General features: G+C 34.3%; 1 protein-coding gene across 1 annotated transcript; it reads left to right on the top strand.

Annotated features, from left to right (window-relative positions):
* The first annotated feature begins 3,779 nt into the window (after positions 1-3,779).
* On the top strand, positions 3,780-20,371 carry LOC126706124 (probable protein S-acyltransferase 23). Its single transcript, XM_050405426.1, has 13 exons — positions 3,780-4,154; positions 4,633-4,773; positions 6,135-6,247; positions 9,961-10,040; positions 10,690-10,853; positions 11,935-12,073; positions 12,197-12,296; positions 14,836-14,893; positions 17,797-17,874; positions 17,993-18,091; positions 18,409-18,487; positions 18,585-18,733; positions 19,803-20,371. Exons 1-13 carry the CDS (start codon positions 3,903-3,905, stop codon positions 19,989-19,991), a joined length of 1,641 nt encoding a protein of 546 aa, XP_050261383.1. The 5' UTR covers positions 3,780-3,902; the 3' UTR covers positions 19,992-20,371.
* Positions 20,372-22,140: the final 1,769 nt, after the last annotated feature.

Below are 22,140 nucleotides of genomic sequence, written 5' to 3'. Positions count from 1 at the left end.
ATATAATCGGTATAAATTTTCTCATACAATGCCCTACTATCTTTGTATCTTTGTTAAGGAATTGTTCAATGAAATGTCTGTGTGAGTTGTGTATTTTAATTCATCAGTTTTTCTCTGAGATTTTGAGCGACTAAAATGTTATTGTCAAACCTAACTCCCTCCCTATTAATCTAGTGAAATGGTTGGATTGTGGCAGACTTTCGGTTTTGGAACGTTACTGTTCAAAATTAGAATATCTATCTTTCCATTTATTTGCTATTTCTTATTCTTCCCCCTTTGTCATTTGTGCAATTTTATTTCTACTGCATTTTCTAGTACGAATTATCTACTGGGGGATTGGGGTCCTCGTCGAAGGTTGTTGGGTTAAACGGTTTGAACATTGTGAAGTTTTATTACGCTGAGCAATCAAGCTGCCAGCTAGTTTTATTTTATACATGAGTAGTTATGGATATGTGCTTTGGTCCTACTTGCCTATAGTAATTGACTTTTATTTTCCAATCTCTATGAAGAAGGTTGGCCTTTTTTCCAATGGGGGACTATCTTTATGGCTTATAGATTTATATGTAATGAATTGCTCCTGCTTGTATTAATTGTAATGGTAGTTCAGGTCAAAGTAAAAGCAAACATGTTTCATCAGCTCACTAATGGTATTTAGTATTGTACTATGTTACTGAATTTCATTGATCATAATTTCGGGATTGTTCTCATGGTTTATCTTTGTATTTATGTGTTTTTTAGTTAGCCATTCTTAATGAGAAATCCTCTGTAAATAGTACTTTGCTTTTAATAAATCTTTGCTGGGTTCTGATTGTTTAAATATACATGTATATAGATATTTATCTGTAGCTACTTAAATGGTCTGACCATTTGTATTGACCATTTATTTTTATTGGGCTTTCATGTTTATCTATCTACTATTTATCTTTAGTCATCATCTTCTCAATTGGATTATCATTCATTACCTCATGTATCTATTAAAAATGTTACTAAAATTAAAATGTTAATAAAAATAATAATTACAAAATACTTTTTTTTTTTGACATCTGTTTCTCTTCTATTTCCTCAGGACTCAAATGCAGACTCTGCCCAACCCTATCTCTTAATCTCAGCCAAACTTCAAACTCCTATGCCAGATTTGAACTCAACAATGCTAAACCCAGACTAGGTCCTCCAATTTTCGGTATTTTATATTCCAGCTCCAAATAGGACTCCAAATTTGCTTTTTTCCCTGATTTTGCGTGAGGTGCTTTTTTGTATTCGGTTCTTTATAGTGCTATTTTATTACAATTTGCATGTCATGGAGTCTAATTTGTGCTGATCAAATTGTTGGTGGGTTGATTACAATTTGGCATGTTTGATGCTTTGTTCTTTCTCTAACATAACAAAAGCTGTTAAAATCTATAGGTATCAAGTTGCATCAACAAAGTAATGGATGCAGAGCTCTTAGTTTGTGTTCTTTGAATTGTGGTTTAGTTTTTTTCATTAAAAATTTAGTAATTTTATTGTTCTTGTTAGAAATTGGGCTGGTTTTAACCCAACCCATAAACCATGGCCCATGGATCGTCCATATGGGTTATCTGACATTCAAAAAAAACTCAAACCCATTGGTATTTCGAAATTAAAAATAGGAGAAAAACACCAAATCATGAGAAAACAAACCTTGACATTGTGACACTAGACGGCGGATTTGGCATCTTTTTCAGGCTTCAAAAACAACTCCGGTGATGACTGTGGCGGAATGAAGCTCCGGTGTGAGGAGGAGGAGGAGGAGGAGGAGGAGGAGAGTCTGCCTTTGGTTTGCCGTTTGGAGAAGAAGCTTTGAACGTGTTTAGGGAATATTGGAGGTTTTAATTGGGTTATGATTGAGTGTAATAAAATGTATTGAGTTTAAATTTGTTAGCTAATGTATGTTCTCATGATTGGCTGATTGACTGGCCTAAAAGGTGTCTTTTAGGCCAGCTTCGGACCTAACTTATTCTCTATTATTATTATTATTATTATTATTATTTCTAGTGAGATTTGAGCTAGATTATATATGTCAAGTACGTAAATTAGTGTGGATTATTGTGAATAAAATAGTAAACAACGTGATTGTCAAAAAAAAAAAAAAAAAATAGTAAACAACGTGGTGTTATTGGATTTGTCGAGAAAAATATTTATGCCACCAATCACCATTGATCATATTCTTGCTTACCACATCAGATGAGAAAAAGACACACTCGTACTTTCACCTGTTACAGCTGGATTAGGTACGTGGGAGTTGCGATATCGCCCCCACCAGATAAATTCTCTTCACACATTCTCACGGTTTACGAGATCTACTAATAAATGAGTTGGAAAGTTGGACTTGGGCTTCATATTTTTGTTGAGAAAATGAAAATGTTTTATTACAATTTAATGGTGATTTCTACCTTTTTCAGTAAAAAAAAAAAAAAAATGGTGATTATAGTTTTTGAGAAAATGGTGATTATAATACTATTTGATTATTATAGGGAAATACCATATAAACCACGACATAAATATGTAAAGCAATGATAAATCATATTGAAGTTTTGAGAAAAGTTTGCTGCATTTTATTGTGTCAAGTAGGAAATTGAATAACGCATAAAAAATGCTTAAAAAAGGGTTAAAAGGCATTATATATTTCACATTCTTTTTAAAATACAGTTTATTAAAGTATCGAGGTGTGTGATCATTGAAAAATATAAATTATTTACAATTACAATTTTCCCATGTGCGTAAACGAAATATAAGTTGTTATAGATATATTCCCCTTGAAATTTTGCGGTAACAAAAGAACAATTTAGTGAATTCACTTTAAGATATGTTTGTGCGGGTGTTTTTTTCTTTTAAAAAAAATTAAATGACAATAGTGATACACTGATACTACAGATTTCATTATTAAATAAAATTTACTAATTAAGGTGCCACTAGAAAAAGTTTAAAAATTTACTATTATTATGCTATTTAAAATTTAAAATCCATCAATTACATTAGTTTGAATTTGAAATGCATTTAATATTTTTCCATAATTTATTTATATTAAAAAATTGTTAAAAATATATTCTTTTGATAAGAAATGTTAAAGATATTTTTTTTTGTTTGTGTTAAAGATATTATTTTACTATAATAATAAATGTAATTGCTAGATTTAAAAAAAAAACATTACAAATATATGTAGCGATTAATTGTAAAAGATATGTATGGCAATAAATAAATAAATAATTGTAAAGAATATCATAGTAAAATTTGTACTATTCATAACATCACACTTTTGCTGGATGGGAGAAAAAAAGACAATTTAATTTATTTTTAAACTATCCTCATAATATGCAAATTACTAATACAATAAGGAGTATTATAAGGATAGTAACAAAAAAAAAAACCCTGTATTTTTATTTTATATATATAGTTTTTATTTTGAGAATCTAATTTATAAATGGATAAAACAATTTAAAAATCAATGGGAGAGTGGCCATTTTTTTAACAAATGTTTTAATGGGAATTAGAGTTGTATTTTTACGAATTGTCCTTTAGTTTTGTCTCTATATAAACATAGGGATAGAGGGATATTTTGTAATAAAAAAAATGAGGATCCCAAACAATCAAAACTCCTTAAATAGTAGTATAGACAAGTTAATTTTGTTGACTATTTGATAAAAAGAAAAAAAAATTAAAAAAAAAAGACAAAAAGGAAATAGAAAAAATTATTAGCATTTATTATTATTTTTTAAAAAATTATTGATTATTAAAAATGTCGGCAGAGTCTGTTCTTGTGTGTAACTTACCAACTTCTAAAGTTCCAACATTAGCAGAGTTGTTACCCAAAATAGATCATAGTACAAAACAAACCAAATAGGTTTAATAAAGCCTTCAAATTTGTCTGTCCGTACGGTTTTTTCATGGCTTCGTCGGAGATTGAAATAGTGTCAGCATCGGATTCAAACGCTCAACAGCAAAACCCTAACGAGGAAGTCTCTGTGGCTCCTGTGATCGACGTGTTCTCTGCCTCCGCTTATGGAGATTTTGACAAATTGAGGAAGTTCGTCGAGGAAGACGGTGCGTCTCTTTCTCAACCCGATTTGAATGGCTACTACGCTCTTCAATGGGCCGCTCTCAACAATTTTCCTCATATCGTGCAATATATCGTTGAGGTTTTTTCTCAATTAACTCACACTTTTCCACTCATGCATGCCATGTGTTTGACTTTATGTCTGTATGTATTTTGTGCGGTCAATTTGTGCTCAAAATGATGTATTCTTTGGTGGGTTTGTTCTAATTTAGCAGAATTCGTATTCCAAATGGGGAAAAATATGATTTTTTTTTTTTGGTTTGCTCACGCGTACTCAAATGATGTATTGTGTGGTGGGTTTGTTTTAATTCAGCAGAATTCATATTCCAAATGGGGAAAAAAATATTTTATTTTTATATGTTTGAGAGCTGAATTCTGCAGTGGATTTGTTGATGAATCATATGTTAATGTGTGTGTGTGAGTGTGAGTGAGTGTGTGTGTGTGTGTGTGTGTGTGTGTGTGTGTGTGCACGCATTTACTTTTGGGATTGGGTTGCTACATTATGTGGTGGATGGGGTTTGCTATGGTTGAAGATTTCATTGTTTTTTTTGTTGGTGAAGCATGGAGGCGATGTCAATGCCACTGACAACATTCTACAGACGGCTTTGCATTGGGCGGCTGTTCGGGGAGCCATTGCTGTTGCAGATGTGCTTTTGCAGAATGGAGCTCGGGTTGAAGCAGCTGATTTCAATGGCTATCGGGTACTTGTCTCATTCTCTTTCGGGGAGCCATTCTCTTAAACAAATGTTTCTTTTTTGGAATTTAGAGTTGGTCATTTTGTACATGTAAATAACAACTTCGCCTGTGTCTGTGCTTAGTGTCATATATTTTGTTCGCAGCCAGTACTAAGCCTAGGAAAAGGAGGAGAGTTGCGGTAGGTTGATGACCGGCGTAAAAGTTAGTCACTCTTTTAGGAATAGATCCACTACAGAGACTAAATAACCAATGGCTGTGTTGAAATAATTATGGAAATATTTATTTGTGCACATGAGAGTATTATTGATGTGCATCTTTTCAGCATTTTGATGGTTCTATAATAGAGTTAAGGGAATTTTGTACTCATGTTTTATGGGTTTAGAGAGATATATCATATATATTAGCACTATATGATTATGGTGGATATTGATAACATAGAAAAATCACCTATAACCTTAAATTAATGGTTTCCTTCTTTTTGATAACTATAAATGAGTTTCCTTTGATAATTTGATAGTTGGGGGAGGGGTTTGAACTGTGGATGTTTTCTTTGGAAACACCAGGAGATAGCTATAAGACTAGTGGTAACCATTTATGAGTTTCCTTATATTTTTTGTTCTTTAAAAAGCCAATGACTTTTAGCTTAACTGACACTTCTTGATGTTTTCAATGTAGACGTCCAAGATTCAAATTCCCCCTCCCCCAACTATCGAATTATCTCCAAAACAAAAAAAATAAATAAAATTAGGGTTATTACTTAGGAGGACCATTGTACATATCTTTCTCTAAGATATTTTATTTAAAAAAAAAAAAAAAAATCACAAATATGCAAACAGAAAGCCTGATGTAGTTGGATAATCTACAGAGCCTTTCACTTTTGGTGTTCAGATTTATGTGAACTTTGCTGTGTTGTGTGTGCGGTCAATTGCATCACACAGCTGGTCCAAAGCTTAAACTTGGGAGGAGCTTTATTGGGATGCTACTTAAGTCAAGGAAGGTGAATTTTATGCTGTTCCTTTTGAAGTTGAAAATATTGCAATGGATAAACATTATTCAGTTGGCTGACCTTGAATAGTTTGGAGGAATGTTGTACAACTTGACTTGTATTACTAAATATTAATACAATATGCCAAATGTGTGTGTGTAAATGGCCTAACTGTTTGTGAGCATATGTGTAGAATGAATTATCCAGAGAGCTACCATATTGACAATGAGTCATATGGGAACTTCCTTAACCTCCTTACTGTGGTTGAAAGTAGTTTAATTCCAATTAATTTCAAGTTCTTTTGGATCTAATTCTTTTCTCTTTGCTTGTGATGGGTATACATCTCCAATACTCTGTTGTTTATATACTTTTTCACTGCAGGCAGTTCATGTTGCAGCTCAATATGGACAAACGGCTTTCTTAAATCACATTATTGCGAAGTATCAAGCTGATTTTGATGTGCCTGATAATGAGGGGAGGAGTCCTCTTCACTGGTATGTCAATAAGCAATGAATTCTAACATATAGATGACAACAAGAGCTTTGTGTTTGCAGTGACCCGCTGGTCTTCCTTTATTTATAAATATAACTAAATTAGTTGTGCAGAATTGAGGAGAGAGCTGCCATTTGGTCCAAAGACTATCAGTAAAAATTCTATAGAATGTATCTGTGTTATAGCAAATATACTATGTAATGATTTGTATGTATGTATGTTTCCTTCTGTAGAAGAAACATAGTGTAAATAAATGATGGAACTAACATCTTATTGTTGGTTTAAATTTTTTGATAAGTAATGGAAATTTTATTCAAAACATAAAAAGGAGTCACCCAAGTATACATGAAGTATACAGTTGGGGACCAAAACAATCAAATACACAAATTACAAGCATCCATCAAATCATAAACCGAACTAATAGAATGACTTCCTACTATTGACATCCAATCTGATAGCGTTTAAAGAAGAAAAGTTTTAAGTCTGCTACTGTCCTTTCAAAGTACCACCAATTATGTCTCTCTTGCCAAATGCGCCACATCAAAAAATGAGGGACAGCCATTCAGATAACACCATTACGATGATGACCAAACTTTCCTTGCCAGCATGCTAGGAGCTCAACCATAGTCTTCGGCATTACCCAGTAGATACCAAACAAGGTGAGCACCATGTGTTTGAGGTTAAATAATTCTACAAAGTGTTAAATCATATTGGAGGTCCTCCTTTCTGTTGGAAAAGCATCTTGAAGCCTAGAGACAGCCCTACAACTACAAGAGTGTTATTCTTGCTGTGGACAACAACACTGGGGAGAATTCTAACCATGCATAATCTAATAAAACGCTGTATAATTATTGTGGACTAGTGTTGCATGTGAAAGTCAAGTGGGGAGACTATTGATCATTTGCTTCTTCATTGTGATGTTGTGAGAGAGCTCTGGTCTCTGGTGTTTAATCTCTTGGGGGTTCATTGGGTTATGCCTGGTAGGTGATTGAGTAGTTAGCTTGTTGGCAAGGTTAGTTCAGATAGACCATAGTATAAACATCTGGAAGGCAATCCCTTAGTGTATCTTGTGAAGCATTTGTAGTGAGAGAAATGATATGCTTTTAAGGGTGTAAACGTTTACTTTTAGGCCTGAAACTTTCATTCCCCAAATCTTTTTTTTTTTTTGAGTGGATGAATGCTTAAGGGAAATTTTCTATCTTTAATTTACCTGAGATGCTTGATCTTTCTAATTATCATTCTTAGTTGGTGTATCTCTTTTCTTACGTCCATGTACATGGGTATGTATTAAATCGTAGCTGTCAATAGGGAGTAATTGGTTATATATGTCTACTGTGCTGGAAAGTTTAAAAGATGTATAGTTACAAAGTGGAAGTTAGAGTTGGCTTTCTGGTAAAGAATAAAAGGTGGAAGAATTGGCCCATATTCTAGGATGCAAGGTATTCAGTCAGCCTATGAAATGCTTGAGATTTTCGTTGGTTGCTAGATTTAAATCTATAGTAATTTGGAATACAATGCTTGAGAAGGTGGAATGGAGATTAGCATGACAGAAATGTTTTATCTAAGAGTATTAAGACTTGCAATAAACAGATGCTTTCGAGTTTGCTGACTTATTTTCTTTCTCTTTTTCCTATTCTTGTTAGCACTGCTATGCATATTGAGAAACTAGAAAGTGACTTTTTATTGGGTGCGCTAGGAGACAACTTCAAGTTCCATCTTGAAAATTGGGAAGACAGTTTGTCAACCAATTCAATATGGAGGTTTGGGTGTATGGAATGAAGGAAATAATTGTTGGGATATCACATTTATTAGAGCTGTCTAGGATTGGGAGCTAACTGACTTACTTAATCTTATCTATCCTACAAAGGTTAAGAAGGGACTTATCAAAAAAAAAAAAAAAAAAACCAAAGGTTAAGAAGGGATGTAGATGACCAGATTTCTTAGGGTATGTTTGGTAACTGTTTTTCCCCCTTATTTTCTGTTTCCAAAAACAATTTTCTATTTTTGAGACTAAAAAACTTGTTTGGCAACTCAAAATAGACAGAAAACAAAAACTATTCTTAAAACTCAATTTGTGAAAGAAACTGAAAACATGTGCAAAAGACTGTTTTCAGTTTTTAATTTTCAAAAGTCAATGAAAACATGCATTTAATATAATGAATCTGTCTCATTTAATGAGTTAGCATTAGAGTTCAAATTCTAGTAATAACATATTTTAGTATTTTCTATTTTTTTCTTCAAAAAACTATCTTTTAATTTCAACTAACCAAACATGTTTTTGATTTAAAAAAAATTTAAAAAATTTGTTTCTTCTTTATATTATATTCCCAAAAACAAGTTTTTGAAAATAGAAAACAAAAACTGTTACCAAATATAACCTTAGATTCCAACAAGTAAACTATTTTATATGAAGTCCTTTTATAGAATGTTACATATTGGAGATGCTCATTGTTTTTTACTTAAAGAGTATTTGGAGGGCTAAAGTCCCCGCTAAAGTGGTTTTCTTTGCATGAATGGCTGCTTTAGGGAAATTTTTTACGATGGATAACTTAAGACGAAGGAATATAATTGTAGTGGAGTGGTGTTGCATGTGTAAGAATGGGGGTAATCACTTGATCACCTACTTTTATATTGCAATATTGATAGAGTTTTTTGGTCTCTCGTGTTTTGTCTCTTTGGGGTGCAGTGAGTTATGCCTCAAAGGTAATTGATATGTTGGCACGTAGGAAGGGGCAGTTTGGTTGACATCGAAATGGAGATGGCTGTATTGTGGAATGCGATTTCTTTATGGCTGATGCGGACTATTTGGAAAGAATGCAACAGCTGGACATTTGAAGGACTTAAATAAACTACAATTGAACTAATGTTGATTTTCTTATGTTCTATGTATGATTGGATCATTGCTTTAACTGGCCATTCAGTTTCTTGTATGTTAAAATTTCTTGATTGCTGTAATTTTAGGTGATTTTTGTGGTGCACCACATGTATACATCTTGTGTTTATATATATATATATGTGTGTGTGTGTGTGTGTGTGTGTGTGTCAATATGTTAAAGTTGACACAACTTCAATCATCTTATGACAAAGGTATGCCTTATGGCCTAACATGCATTATTCCACATACAATGCATGTTGTATGTGGAATAATGCATGTTGGGTCATAAGGATACCTGTGTCATAGTTACATGGTTCATGGAGGTTTTATGTATATCATTTCAAATGCTGGATATTTTATAACTCTATTGTTTATCAAAAAAGAAAAAAAAATTATACTTCTAAAGAGTCCACCTCTGCATAATAATTTGTGTGACGATCATTTTAAATTTAATTTGTTTATGGAGAACCACAATAGCTGCCTTTTTTTTTCCTGTTAGTTTTCATTTTGTTCTTCTCCCTCTCTCATTAAAGTTGTTGTGCATCTAATACTTGTTATGTATCCTACTAGATTCTATATACTAGATAATATAATATAGTATATATATATATATATATGTATGTATGTATGTCTGTATGTATGGAAGTCAGTTAAAAATCTCTTTTTGATAAGTGAAAGTTGTTGGTCTATATGACTGAAATGTTTGAACTTTTTTCCAGTTTATAATATTTAAGAAACTCCACATTTGATTTTTAGTTAATATCCAGCAGTCTTTTGGAAAACATAAAGATTGTTCAAAGCTTATTATATGAAAATGATTCTTCTCTTGTTTTCAACCAGGGCTGCATATAAAGGATTTGCAGATACAATTAGATTACTTCTATTTAGAGATGCATCCCAAGGGAAACAAGATAAAGAAGGTATATTGGTTGGGCAATTAATATCTTCTTAAATGGGTTGTATGATTTCTCGGTTAATAATTAGTTAAGTTAAATTCCACAAATATTCTGTATTAGCATGTGTTATATGACATGCATCAGAGAAAGAATGGCATCATAATATGGTCCCTTGTTGCCTGCTCGATTTCAATTCTTTTATAGATTACAACTCAAAAATCTAAAAATTGCAATGAAAATAAGGAGTCTTGACTTTTCAAATTAAGTAAAATATAAGTTATTAAAATTGTGTTTATTTACTTTTCAAAGTTGACAACATGGAATAGTAATGGGATAGAATATTTTAGAATCTTAGCCTTACCTGAATGTGAGATCCTTTTATGGGGCTTCCAATGTGTCTAACATCTGAGTTAATCTTTTTTTTTTTTTTTTTGGGGGGGGGGGGGGGTGTGGGGGGGAGAGGGGGGTAATAAAGGAGATTTGCAGGAGGAAAATATGGTCAATAAAAAATGCATTAATGTAGATATTCCAGTTGTTACTCCAAATTTCTCCCACAATTCTTGTTAATCTACATCCCAATGGCTATAACTTTTTGTAAAAAATGGTGGCTTACTTTGGTAATTGTGTTAATATATTTGTTCTAGATGTGATGATGTTGAATATCCTATGAAAGGTTGTACCCCTGTGCACTGGGCTGCAATAAGAGGAAATGTGGAGGCATGCAGTGTGCTTGTACATGCTGGCACGAAGCAGGAATTGATGGTGAAAGATAATGCTGGTTTCACTCCTGGTCAGCTAGCATCTGATAAAGGTCATCGGCATGTCGCTCTTTTCCTTGTACGTAACTTTTTGTTTAATTAATATTGCCCTCCTTTCCCTCCTTCCCCTCCCCCGCTCTAAAAGATGCTCAGCTTGGATAAAATAAATCGTTTCATGTGAAGCTTGCTTGATAAGACCTACTGGGACTTCACAAGAATATATGGATATCATTTATGATTAGATTTTCAATTTCAAATGGTCATGCAGAAAATATTGCAATCATATGGGTTAGGTTTTCATATGGGTATGTCTTTGCATGCATGAAGAATGCTCTAGATTCAGAGTAAAAATGTTGGTGGAGAAGTGAAATCTTGATTTGGTAAAGGTTATGGAGGTTTGGGAATCAGGGAAAAGCAGGCTTATATATCGGAAAGAATCATATCTAATATAGGGACAATAAATATAACAAGTACCAGGGATTAAACTTGCATGGGAAGTTCAAGTGGATTTAGTTTTCTGGATTCTTAGAAACTTCTCTGTGGATGAAATATACAATTGTTGATTAAGATGTTTATATCACAATGAAAACTCATGTAAAATACCAATGATCACTTTGCTTAAATGGCACCTCCTCACCTTGTTAGAGCAAGGTTTACAAGGTAATTCTGAAATGTATCACTTAGTTTGGAAGGCTGTTCCTCCTTGCTTGATGTGGAGCATTTGGTCACAGAGGAATAACATGGTGTTTGAGGTCAAGAAGTTTGTCTGCAGAGATTAGTCTGGGTTTTATATAGAGTTTCCCCAAGGTCTTGATGCATCTGTTGTTCAAATTTGTGTCCTTATTTTAGACTTGGGGATGCTCTAGATTTTATGATTTTTATTTATTTATTTGAGTGTCTATTCCCCTTCTCATTCTTCTTTTAGGTGTAATCTTTTATGTACTTGGCTGTGGCCCTTTTTGCACCTAATAATTGTCCTTTTTCTTTTTTGATTTTTGTGCAGTCTAATGCACAGCGCTCTAGATTTTATGATTTTTATTTATTTATTTGAGTGTCTATTCCCCTTCTCATTCTTCTTTTAGGTGTAATCTTTTATGTACTTGGCTGTGGCCCTTTTTGCACCTAATAATTGTCCTTTTTCTTTTTTGATTTTTGTGCAGTCTAATGCACAGCGAGCTCACAGCAACAACTGGGGAGATAAAATTTGCGGTGGGAAGATGACAGATATAGGTTATGCTCCTATCCTATTTGCCATAATAATCATTGTCACGGTCCTCTTCATCGACTCAGTTCTTGTAGGTAATAAGCTATGGTTTTACAATTTTTCTTCCAATAACAGATGGAGCCATGCTACGATGTTAATCATGACCGACTTCTTATTACTTATCAAAAAAATGACTGACTTCTTATTACTTGTGCTAGCTCCCAATCTTACAAAGGTTACTGCTGTTGTTGGACTCTGGGGATGGGGTGCTGTTACTCTGGTGGCTGGTTCACTGATTATGTTCTACAAGTGTGCTAGGTAATCTCATGCTCTGCCGTACTTGTGTTTTAATTTTGTTGCTGTTTGTAGGTGAAGGCATGTTTCCAACTTGACATATTTTTATTATTCTGGATCCTCTGTTTGTCAAACTGGGTACAATATCTCATGGATTTTTAGAAAAATTACATATTTCTCCCTGAGTTCTAGTGTTGCATTGTACCCCTTGCTCTGTTTTTTAATTAATTTTATTACTTAACAAAAATGAAAGAGAAAATTTGCATGTGCCTCATTCTTGGATGTGATTGTGTGAATGTTTTGATAGAAAATTGAAGCACCTGGACAAAAGATTTGAATATTTGGTACTGCCACTCAACCATCATTTGTTTTGCATTTTAGACCTTTAAAATGTTTTCTTGATGCCAATTTAGGGTTATGGAAATACATTTATGACTAATTTTAGCTATGACCAAGTCCCTGACTCCTTATATATGACATTTTTTCCCTCAAGTTATTAATTTTTTAATATTTACGTTCTGTTGCTTGGCATACAATTTTTGTTTTTTTGTGCATGTACTCTACATATACATTGACATATACTGTTGTGCCGATGAGAATGATGGAACTTGATGTTATCAACACCGGACCAGACTGGAGGGTTAAACTGGTGAATGGTGACCTGGGCTGCTGCTGGTTTAGTGAGGTTATTTGGCAATCTAGGCATATGAAGTGCCCAACTGCTTGACCTGCACAATTTTTTTAGGCCCATGTGTCCTGGGTGGTTTCCAGTACCAGTTTAATTACCAAAATCCTCGATTGGAGAACTGAAACAAATTGTGACTTATTTTGAGATCTGAACAAGGGACCTTGATGAAACTCACCATATGGTCCTCCAAAATTGAGAAAAAAAAGAATATCAGTGTTATTAAGAATAACAGTATAAAATTATTGTTATTATAGTTATTTGTATACAAAGAAGAGGGAAAAAGGATATAGAGATAAGAAAAGATTGGGGATGGCAGTAGGACGGGTTAAATGGGTAACTTGCCCCATCCTGTCTCATTGAAGGCACACTAAGTTGGGGATGGGGTGAGTTTGGGTACACATCTTATTTAACCTGATGTGGGGCCATATTTGAGGATGCCTGCGATTTTCTGTCCATTTACTAATATATCCTTGATGTATTTTGTATGGAGCCAATGAACTCTAGATCAAATGGCACCTCCCCCCTTTGTAATTGCAAAGTGATCAAATGCCTACCATGCCTGCCTTACCCCAAATACCCCTAATGATGTAAACACTAAGCTCCATTTGTTTCGATGGAGAACCTCTTGTGAAGATAATTTTCTGCATTTCCCTGTGTTTGGTAGCATTAAAAAAAAAAAAAAAAAAAAAAAAAAGTCTTAAGGAAAACTATTTTAAGTCAACGGAAACCTTTATAAAAATTTGAGTTATTTTTTAGAGATTTTTTCCATTAAAATTTCCGGAAAACAACTTTATCTCAAGGCACGCTAAATAAAGGAAATTAAGAGGCAATATTGAAACTATTGAAAACAATTTTATCTCATTTTGAGGTCATTGCCAAACATAGGACAATGAGATAGTTTTCCAAATATTACTATATAGAAAATGACTCATTTTTTAGAAAATATTAACGTTGAAACAAACAGAGTGTTAAGGACTAAATATCTTGAGCCATTGAACAATGCAAAAGAAGGTGCTGGACTTACTCCCCATGAATCTTGCATATACATTACCAATCAATCTATAATCACTGTATTTTGTTTTTTGGAATTTATCATCCATCAGAATTTTCTGTAGTGGCATGGGTGGGGTAGAGATAGGGATTAAAGCTGTTAGCGGGGCAGGTGGGAACAAGGTTATTGTCCTGCCTTGGCTACAGGGTGGGACGTATAAGGGTTTTAATCTGTAGGGTGGATCAGGAAGGAGAGACCTCCCCCAACCCCCACCACCACCCACCCCCCCCCCCCCCCACACACACATATATTGGCATAGATACTGCTTACACAAATGATTGCCATCATGATGTAACCTAAAGCCATGTTCCTAACAAAGAATGAAATCTTAGAGAGAGATCAATGTGCCAAATCCTTTAATAGGTAAGTGCCATCTGTCCAACCTCCCAACTTAGTGATTCTTTCCTTGATACTTTTACTGTTATGATTGTAATGAACCATTAACGTCAAACTAAGAGGAATTGTTTTGTCATCACAGATGTGTTCTTTCAAGTGTCTATTGGTCATCATTTAAAAAGTTTACAAATCATACTGTACATAGCATTTATGTTCCATCAATTCAAAATTTTGTACATGCTGTAAAGTTTGCTGGAGAAAACCCATTAGTTTTTTGTGCTCATATGTTTTGCAGTTGCACCTGTTTATGTCAATAGTTGATACTTACAATTACCAGTTATGTCATTTGCTTCTTATCTCGTAGAGTTGTTGCTCATAATGAAATGTTTTAAATTTCTTTAAGAATGCTGTATTGCCTGATAATTGATCTTGCTATTGTCCCTTTATTAAAAATTACTCCCATGATGTTCTATCATTATTGCATGCAGTAAAGATCCAGGTTATGTAAAAAGACCAGGGGATATGGGTCATCGTAAAGATAAAGAGGTTTGTACTGTCTCTATTTCAAAGCATGTTTCCATTTGTAATTAAAAGCTACATTGTACTTGTGAGAGTTGTTTGCTTGGTCTAGGGCTTGGGGACTCACATCTAGTGATTCCCTCCCTTTGTTCCTTAATTCTCTTCTTTTTTGTAATTAATTTAAATTTTTTTTTCCTTGTAATTTTTCTGGTCTGCTTTGTGCTCTTTTTGCATAAAGTAGGTTTCTTTTACTTATATATATACACAAAAAAGAAAAAGAAAAAGGAAGTAGCTTTCTTCAATATACATCTTTCTTACTTATAAAAAAAAAAAAAAAAGAGTTTTTGCAAATGAAACGGCTTGCCTCAAAGCCAGATTTTGTAGATTATATGATATGTGGTAGGTCTGCAAATAGATCGGATCTAGATTGGGTAGGGGGTGATTTGATTCTCATCCAATGAGACAATTATTCAGATACAAATCAATTGGACAACTTATTGGATTTAAGAATTCACCACCCAAATCGGAATTTATTAGTTAATGGGTATCCGGACCTATTGTCCAATTTAATCTGTATGCATGAAAAATAGATGGTGCTTCAACTGGAGATTCATCCTGGAGTACAACCAATTGTTGAGATGTTTGGTGGCAGGAATATGGCAAGGAAGAGGCAGTGTTGGTAAAAGTGCACTTAAAGCACAAAGAAAGAGGAAAAAAAAGGGACCATGATTTGTTGGTATCCGGACCTATTGTTATGAGCCCTTGATTTGTTGTACAAGTACCAATCTTATGGTGTGATGCACTACACATAAGCCCACCCCTCAATATGAATTCTAAAAGAAAGAGGAAAAAAAAGGTACCATGATTGATTCAATTTCTTTGCAATATATAGATGATAACAATTAGTGGTTGGTTGGGAGAAAAGATCAAGAACTCAAAAAAATTATGATGATTACTTGACATGGGGTAATGATGCTATAGCTATTGTTGCTGAAGAAAAAAGATTTTGAGATCGAAGTGAGGTCACTAGGGAGGGCAACAAGTTCAAGTTCTATTTACAACCTTTTCCTAATGAGGGAGAAGTTAATAATTTAGGATTACGTAAATGAGGTGCATGATGAGGGTTACAAATCTTGTGATATCAATGATGATAATGATCTCATGTGATGCAGGTAACAGAATCAGAATTATTTCAGGGTTTATTATTTCATATTTTTATCTTATTTGAAATCCCAGATTTCATTTTTGAATTTTGAATGTAGGCTTTAACGTTTTGAGGATTTTATGGAATGTAATTGTGACTTGTTGTACATGTAGTTTTTTAAAAAGAGATTTTTTGGAGTGAGATTTTGTCTTTAAAGCTTGGTGGTGATTCTAAGCGTCCCTAAGTGCTGAAGCCTAGGCTTTTGTGATCCGTTCCATTTTCCTCCATTATTTTCTATTTTTTCCGTATTATTTTACTCTCTGCCTGCCAGTGCTGCATCACTATGCTTAACAAGGATGTTGATTATACACTTTAGGATTGCATTGCATTGCCACTTACCCAAAAAAAAAAAAAAAAAAAAAAAAAAAAAAAAAAAAAAGCAAAGAGGATTGCATTGCATTGCTTCTTGTAGGCATAGAAGTCACTACTTACCAATTTAGTACTTTTCAGTATTTGCCTTTTGGATTTATTTTGATTCAACCATGTACATCATTTTCATTATGGCTATCAAATATCATAATTCTGTATATTTTGTAACGTGCGCACACAAAAGATTACTTTGTATTTTTATTTTTTATGATTAGTGATCACTTGATAGTCATGTTGTCCCTTAATCACTGTTTTCAAATATGCTGCATTATTCTTGGAAAAAAACTCCAATCAGGCATACACTTGTAACTAGGCTCTAGGAGGCCTTTGCACTTACATGTGTCTAAGAGCGGGGTTGGGCTTTGAATCCAGTTCAATCAACCCATGGGGTAGGGGTTTGGAAGGTGATATCCAAACAATGTGGGAATTCTAGGTATATGATTTTCTGTTGGTGATGGAAGAAGAATGAATTTTTGGTATGATGTATGGTGTGCATTGTTATTCAATTTTTGTTAGACTGGCACAAGACTAGGAATTGGGAGAATCAATGACTTTTTGAGCTGCTTTTGTCAGTTAGAATACATGTTGGTATGACAAATAGGGTATGGTGGAAAATAAACAGCAATGATCCTTTACTGTTCGTTCCTATTATGAGGCGTTAAGAGGGATTCTAGAGTATATTTTCCTTGGAAATCTATCTGGAATGTGAGGGCATCGTCAAAGGTCTCTTTCTTCATTTGGACTGAGGCCTTGGGGATAATATTAACAGTAATTTATCTTCTAAAACAGAAGATAGTACTTGTGCAGTGTTGCATGTGCAAGCATAATGGTGAGAATGTGGATCATTTGTTAATTTATTGTCCACTTGATATGGAGTTGTGATCTTTTGTTTTTGTGGTGTTTGGTGTGAGATGGGTGATGGGTGATGCCAAGAATGGTGTATGGCTTGCTTCAACGTTGGGAAGAAAATCAACTTTATTCCAGGATAAGGTATGGAAGGCAGTGTCATTGTGTATTTTATAGAACGTCAGGAAGGAAAAGAAAAGGATAACGTTTGAAGACTGGGAGCTTTCTTTGGAGAGATTCAAATTTACATTTATTAGTTCTTTATTTTCTTGTTGTCACTAGATGAAGCTAGTCCATCAAATGTTTGTGATTTCTTGGATTCATTTTATCACTGAATCTTTTACAGGAGCAGTCAAGTATATAACCTGTCTTCTTGAACTACCACCCTCTATCTTTATATAATTTTGTTATATATGTGTGAGCGTGTGTTATACACTAAAATATATTAAGATAAGTTGCTAGTTGACTTATATTGTTGCTAGTTTCCAAATGATATTTTGATGGTTTGCAGGATCTTTTGTTGAATATTGATCTGAACAGTTCCTCGGAGTGGACAGGAAATTGGTCTCAATTATGCCCTACCTGCAAGGTTTACTCAATGGACCTTTTCTTTTTCAAATTTTGACCATGAAATTATTTTAAATGCATTTAATGCTTGAGAGGTTGTCTGAACATATCAGTATGTTTTCTAAATAACTTCTTTTCAGATCATAAGGCCTGTTCGATCAAAGCACTGCCCCACATGTAAGCGATGTGTGGAACAGTTTGACCATCACTGCCCATGGATATCTAATTGTGTGGGGAAGGTGAGAAGTTGTACTTCCAACTAGTTAATTTCATAGGGGTAAAGACATTGCTGGTACAATTTTTATCTCATGAGTAATTACCACTAAGCAGGAGGGCTGTGACATCATTTTTAACACTTCTGTGCCATCTATTCCTTTTGGTTGCTGTCACATAATTTCTTCTTTGTGTCCTCTTCATATCATTTATTCCTCTATTCGGTGAATAATGCTAATAAAGAAAGATGGTACATGTGATTTTTCCATTTGAAGCATTACTTTTTCTTCTTTTATCTCATTTTTCCTGACAGCTTATATCATTGTGATGATACATCTTGCAGAGGAACAAAAGGGATTTCTTTGTTTTTCTCTGCTTTGCTTTTTTGGCATCGGTCCTTAGTGCTGCTGTTGCAATTCAAAGTACGTTTTAACATTTGCAGTTATCTATACATTTTGATAATGTGTATCCTTTTCATTTTGGACTAGATTAAAATCATCTTTTTGACAAACAAAACAGGGATTTGGACTGCAAAACCAGTCTTGCCTACTGAAGAAACATGGATTCATTATGTGGCAGTTCAACATCCTGGTGTTGTTGCATTTTTGCTCCTGGACATGATAATTTTGCTTGCTGCTACCATTTTAACTACCTCACAGGCTTCCCAGGTGATTGACTAAACCATCACCTAGACATCATTTTGGCATAAAAGTTTTTTTGCTTCTAGCAAACACACACATTTGTGTCTATATGTATGTATCCAGTAAGTTCTGTGCATGCATCTAATAAGTTCTAGCTCAAATTGCACCTCATCCCCTTGAATGATAAATGATTCCATGATATTTGGGGCCATGGCAAGATTGATCAACTAACTTGTCTGAGATTGGGAGTCTAATTAGTTGATTGATGTGCTTTAGAATTGCTGGATCTATTTCAATCCACTTGGTCTTATCAGTTATTTATGCTTAATCTACGCAGTTAAAATAGCTTTAGGATAGCATACTCTTTGATCCAACTGTTGCCATCAAGGAACCTGTATTGCTAAAGCAGATGGCAATAGACAAGAAGTATTGAGGCACGGCAGGCGAAACAAATATTTTCTGTAGGGGAAGGAATTATCTTGAATTTGTCCTGTTTCAAACATCATTTTGTTTGTGATTATTATAAGTTTGTAGTGGTGGTTGACTACCAGGTGCTGATTACGTAGCTTATAGAAAAACGATGAATCAAAAGAAGTTGATGAATTGTGGGATGATCATTTTTTAAACCAGATGCAGTGTGGTTAAGGCAAGGGCAATTATGCCACAAGCTACACGTTATGATACTTGTTACAGTTTGCAGTTCTGGTGTATGACTGTTGTACCCACCAGGAATAAAAACTAAGAAGTTCAAATCATAGGGAGGTATAATTCATGCATAAATTTATTTTGATATAAATATACAGGTAAGCTTGATTTTAATATAATTCTATGGGTAAGGTGCTAATGAGATTTGCCAATGAGTGTTAAAGCAGCACTTCCTTCTCCCATTTGGTTTATGCGGAACATACTATTTTTGTTCTTTTTTTTTAAAAAGATTCTAAACAGATATCCTTTTAACTCTCAAAAGTTCCACCTTCAAGTAGTAGTTAATACTTAATGTGTACACATTCGTTTGTACCATATGATGTTTTCAGTTACTATCTTTGGAAGTCCCTAAGTAGTAGTTAATTAACATGTGTTCATGTTTATGATGCAGATAGCTCGAAATATCACAACAAATGAATTAGCAAATGCTATTCGTTATGGGTATCTTCGTGGTCCAGATGGGCGGTTTCGTAATCCATACAACCATGGGTGGCAAAAGAACTGTGCAGATTTTTTTATTCATGGCTATACAAATGATGAAGAAATTGCTTGGCCTCCATTGCAGCAGGTTGCTAGGTAGAGCTATTGCAATGATGTGCAGGTTTACAGCTAAGCTTGGCATCTTGTTTTCTCCCTTGGTTACTGATGATGCTGGGCACCAATTGCTATAGCTGCATAGATGTTCCATCATAAGGACCGCAATAGTTATATATTGTTTAGAAATACATAAGAGTCCAATTCATAGCTTTCCATATGTAGAGTTGAATGAATACCATTACAAAAGAAATGAAAAAAACTTTCAATTCTGTGGTTCTATCTCCTATCTCACATTCCAAAACTGTTTCCACTGAACCTGTTTGTACCAGTTCATTAATGATGGGAAAATGAAGAGATGGGCATAATCAACATGCTTTAAGGATATTTAGATACACTGAATTAATCCATCCTACTTTTGATGAATTGAAGTTATAGCAGCACAACACATTCATGGTGGGTGTATTTGTTCTTACGCTCCAGCCAACCATGCTTGTTTGTTTTTATACCAGTTGCAGTGGTACAAAGCCAACGCATGAGGTTTGTGGATGTGTGGAGAACCTAAATAAATGACTCATATTGGTGAAACTTTGTAAGGATTGTTTGCAGCAAACTTCAATAGAAGAGAGAGGAATTAGCATTGATATTCATTATTATCATGGTTACAGTGTCCATTTGAAATATCATTTATGACCAAGAGTCTTGTAGCTCAATTGATTGGTACCTTCGGGTGTTTTCTAATAGAGACATTCGTGATTCAAATTCCTCCCTTATGCCAATTATTGAATGATCAAAATCAGTTGACATTGGCCACAGTAACGTCATGGAGATCAAGAAATAAATATTTGATTCATATCAATCAACATGGCAATTGGCAAGATGTTGGCCGTTGGCCCCAGTAACACACAAGACTGCAACTTTGAACCCAGGGGGCCAACCTTGTGCTTGGCAATTAGCTCTCCTCAAACTCAAACATGAATTTTCTTCCATCTTTTGTTAAATAATCCACATAAGTCATAACACATCTATTTAATACCCCAAAATAAAATGGAATGACATTGATGGATATTTCAATTTTTGTTGAAAATCTTGGTGGTGTTCTTTTGTAAATTGCAACGCCACAAAATTGAAAATAAAACTATTTTACTATTGCAAGGTTTTAGAAATTCTTCCTGCACCAAAAACAATGTTTGCCCTCGTCAGGAACTTTATGTTCTAAAGAAGGCTAGAGCTGGTTTGATATCAATATTACAATCTTGGGTTCATGAGGAAGCTCTATGAACATCAGAAAGAGGATTCTCTCCACAATCCGTCTCCACAATAGCTACTGGCATCTACTTTTGTAAGCCTCTTTGCATCCCGGGCTCATACAAAAATTGCTTCATACAGTTTGTTATGGAATCCACTCATGAGGTTCGTCGGTGGTCCTAATAATGAAGATCTCTCTCAACTTATTCACATTTTAATTATGAGATCATCAAGAGTCTTGTAGTTGTAGCTCAACTAGTTGACACCTTTTGTTTCTAACGAAGACATCCAAGGTTCATATGAATCACATCCCCCTCCCCCTAAGGACTATTGGTGATGCTTCCGATCTGATTGTTTGCTTTTTGATAGCAGTTGAGCTGATTGAGCCTCTAAACAAGAGGAGAAATTCTATAAGATTTTAAAACAGAGATACTAATGTAGAGGCTTATAAGAAGATTATTCAGATGTTACGTAGTAACCTAACATAGTATAATTTTAGACAAACTTATGAAGTTGAGGCTCCTGCTGTAAGAGAGGTTAGTTCTTCATTATTAGGAAAAAAATCCCATTATAAAGCATAGCACTTTTATATATAGTCAGGTCATAATCCAGACCAAACACAACTAGGCTCTACAAAACCCAACAAAATTCTGGTGTGTTCTCTTGTAAATCTACTTGGGAGACTAATCGAATGAAATTACCTGAGGTGGACCGGTGGAGATTGGCTTGGAAACATTCCAAAACACAACTTTATTTGTTGGCTTGCCTAGGGGAATAGACTATCTACAAGGGATAGGTTGATTCAATGGGTTTATCAAGGGAATACTTTACGTGTTTTCTGCAGAAGGAAGCATGAGATCAGGGACTACATTTTCTTTGATTGCTCCATAACTAGAACGATTTGGCATCAGGTCAAAGTTTAGAGTTTGATGGAGGACTCTGGTTAT

The sequence above is a fragment of the Quercus robur genome, chromosome 11 (genome assembly GCF_932294415.1).
Source record: "Quercus robur chromosome 11, dhQueRobu3.1, whole genome shotgun sequence".
Classification (NCBI taxonomy): domain Eukaryota; kingdom Viridiplantae; phylum Streptophyta; class Magnoliopsida; order Fagales; family Fagaceae; genus Quercus; species Quercus robur.
Note: the sequence above shows the minus strand (reverse complement) of the source record. Positions and strands in the feature narration are given on the sequence as shown.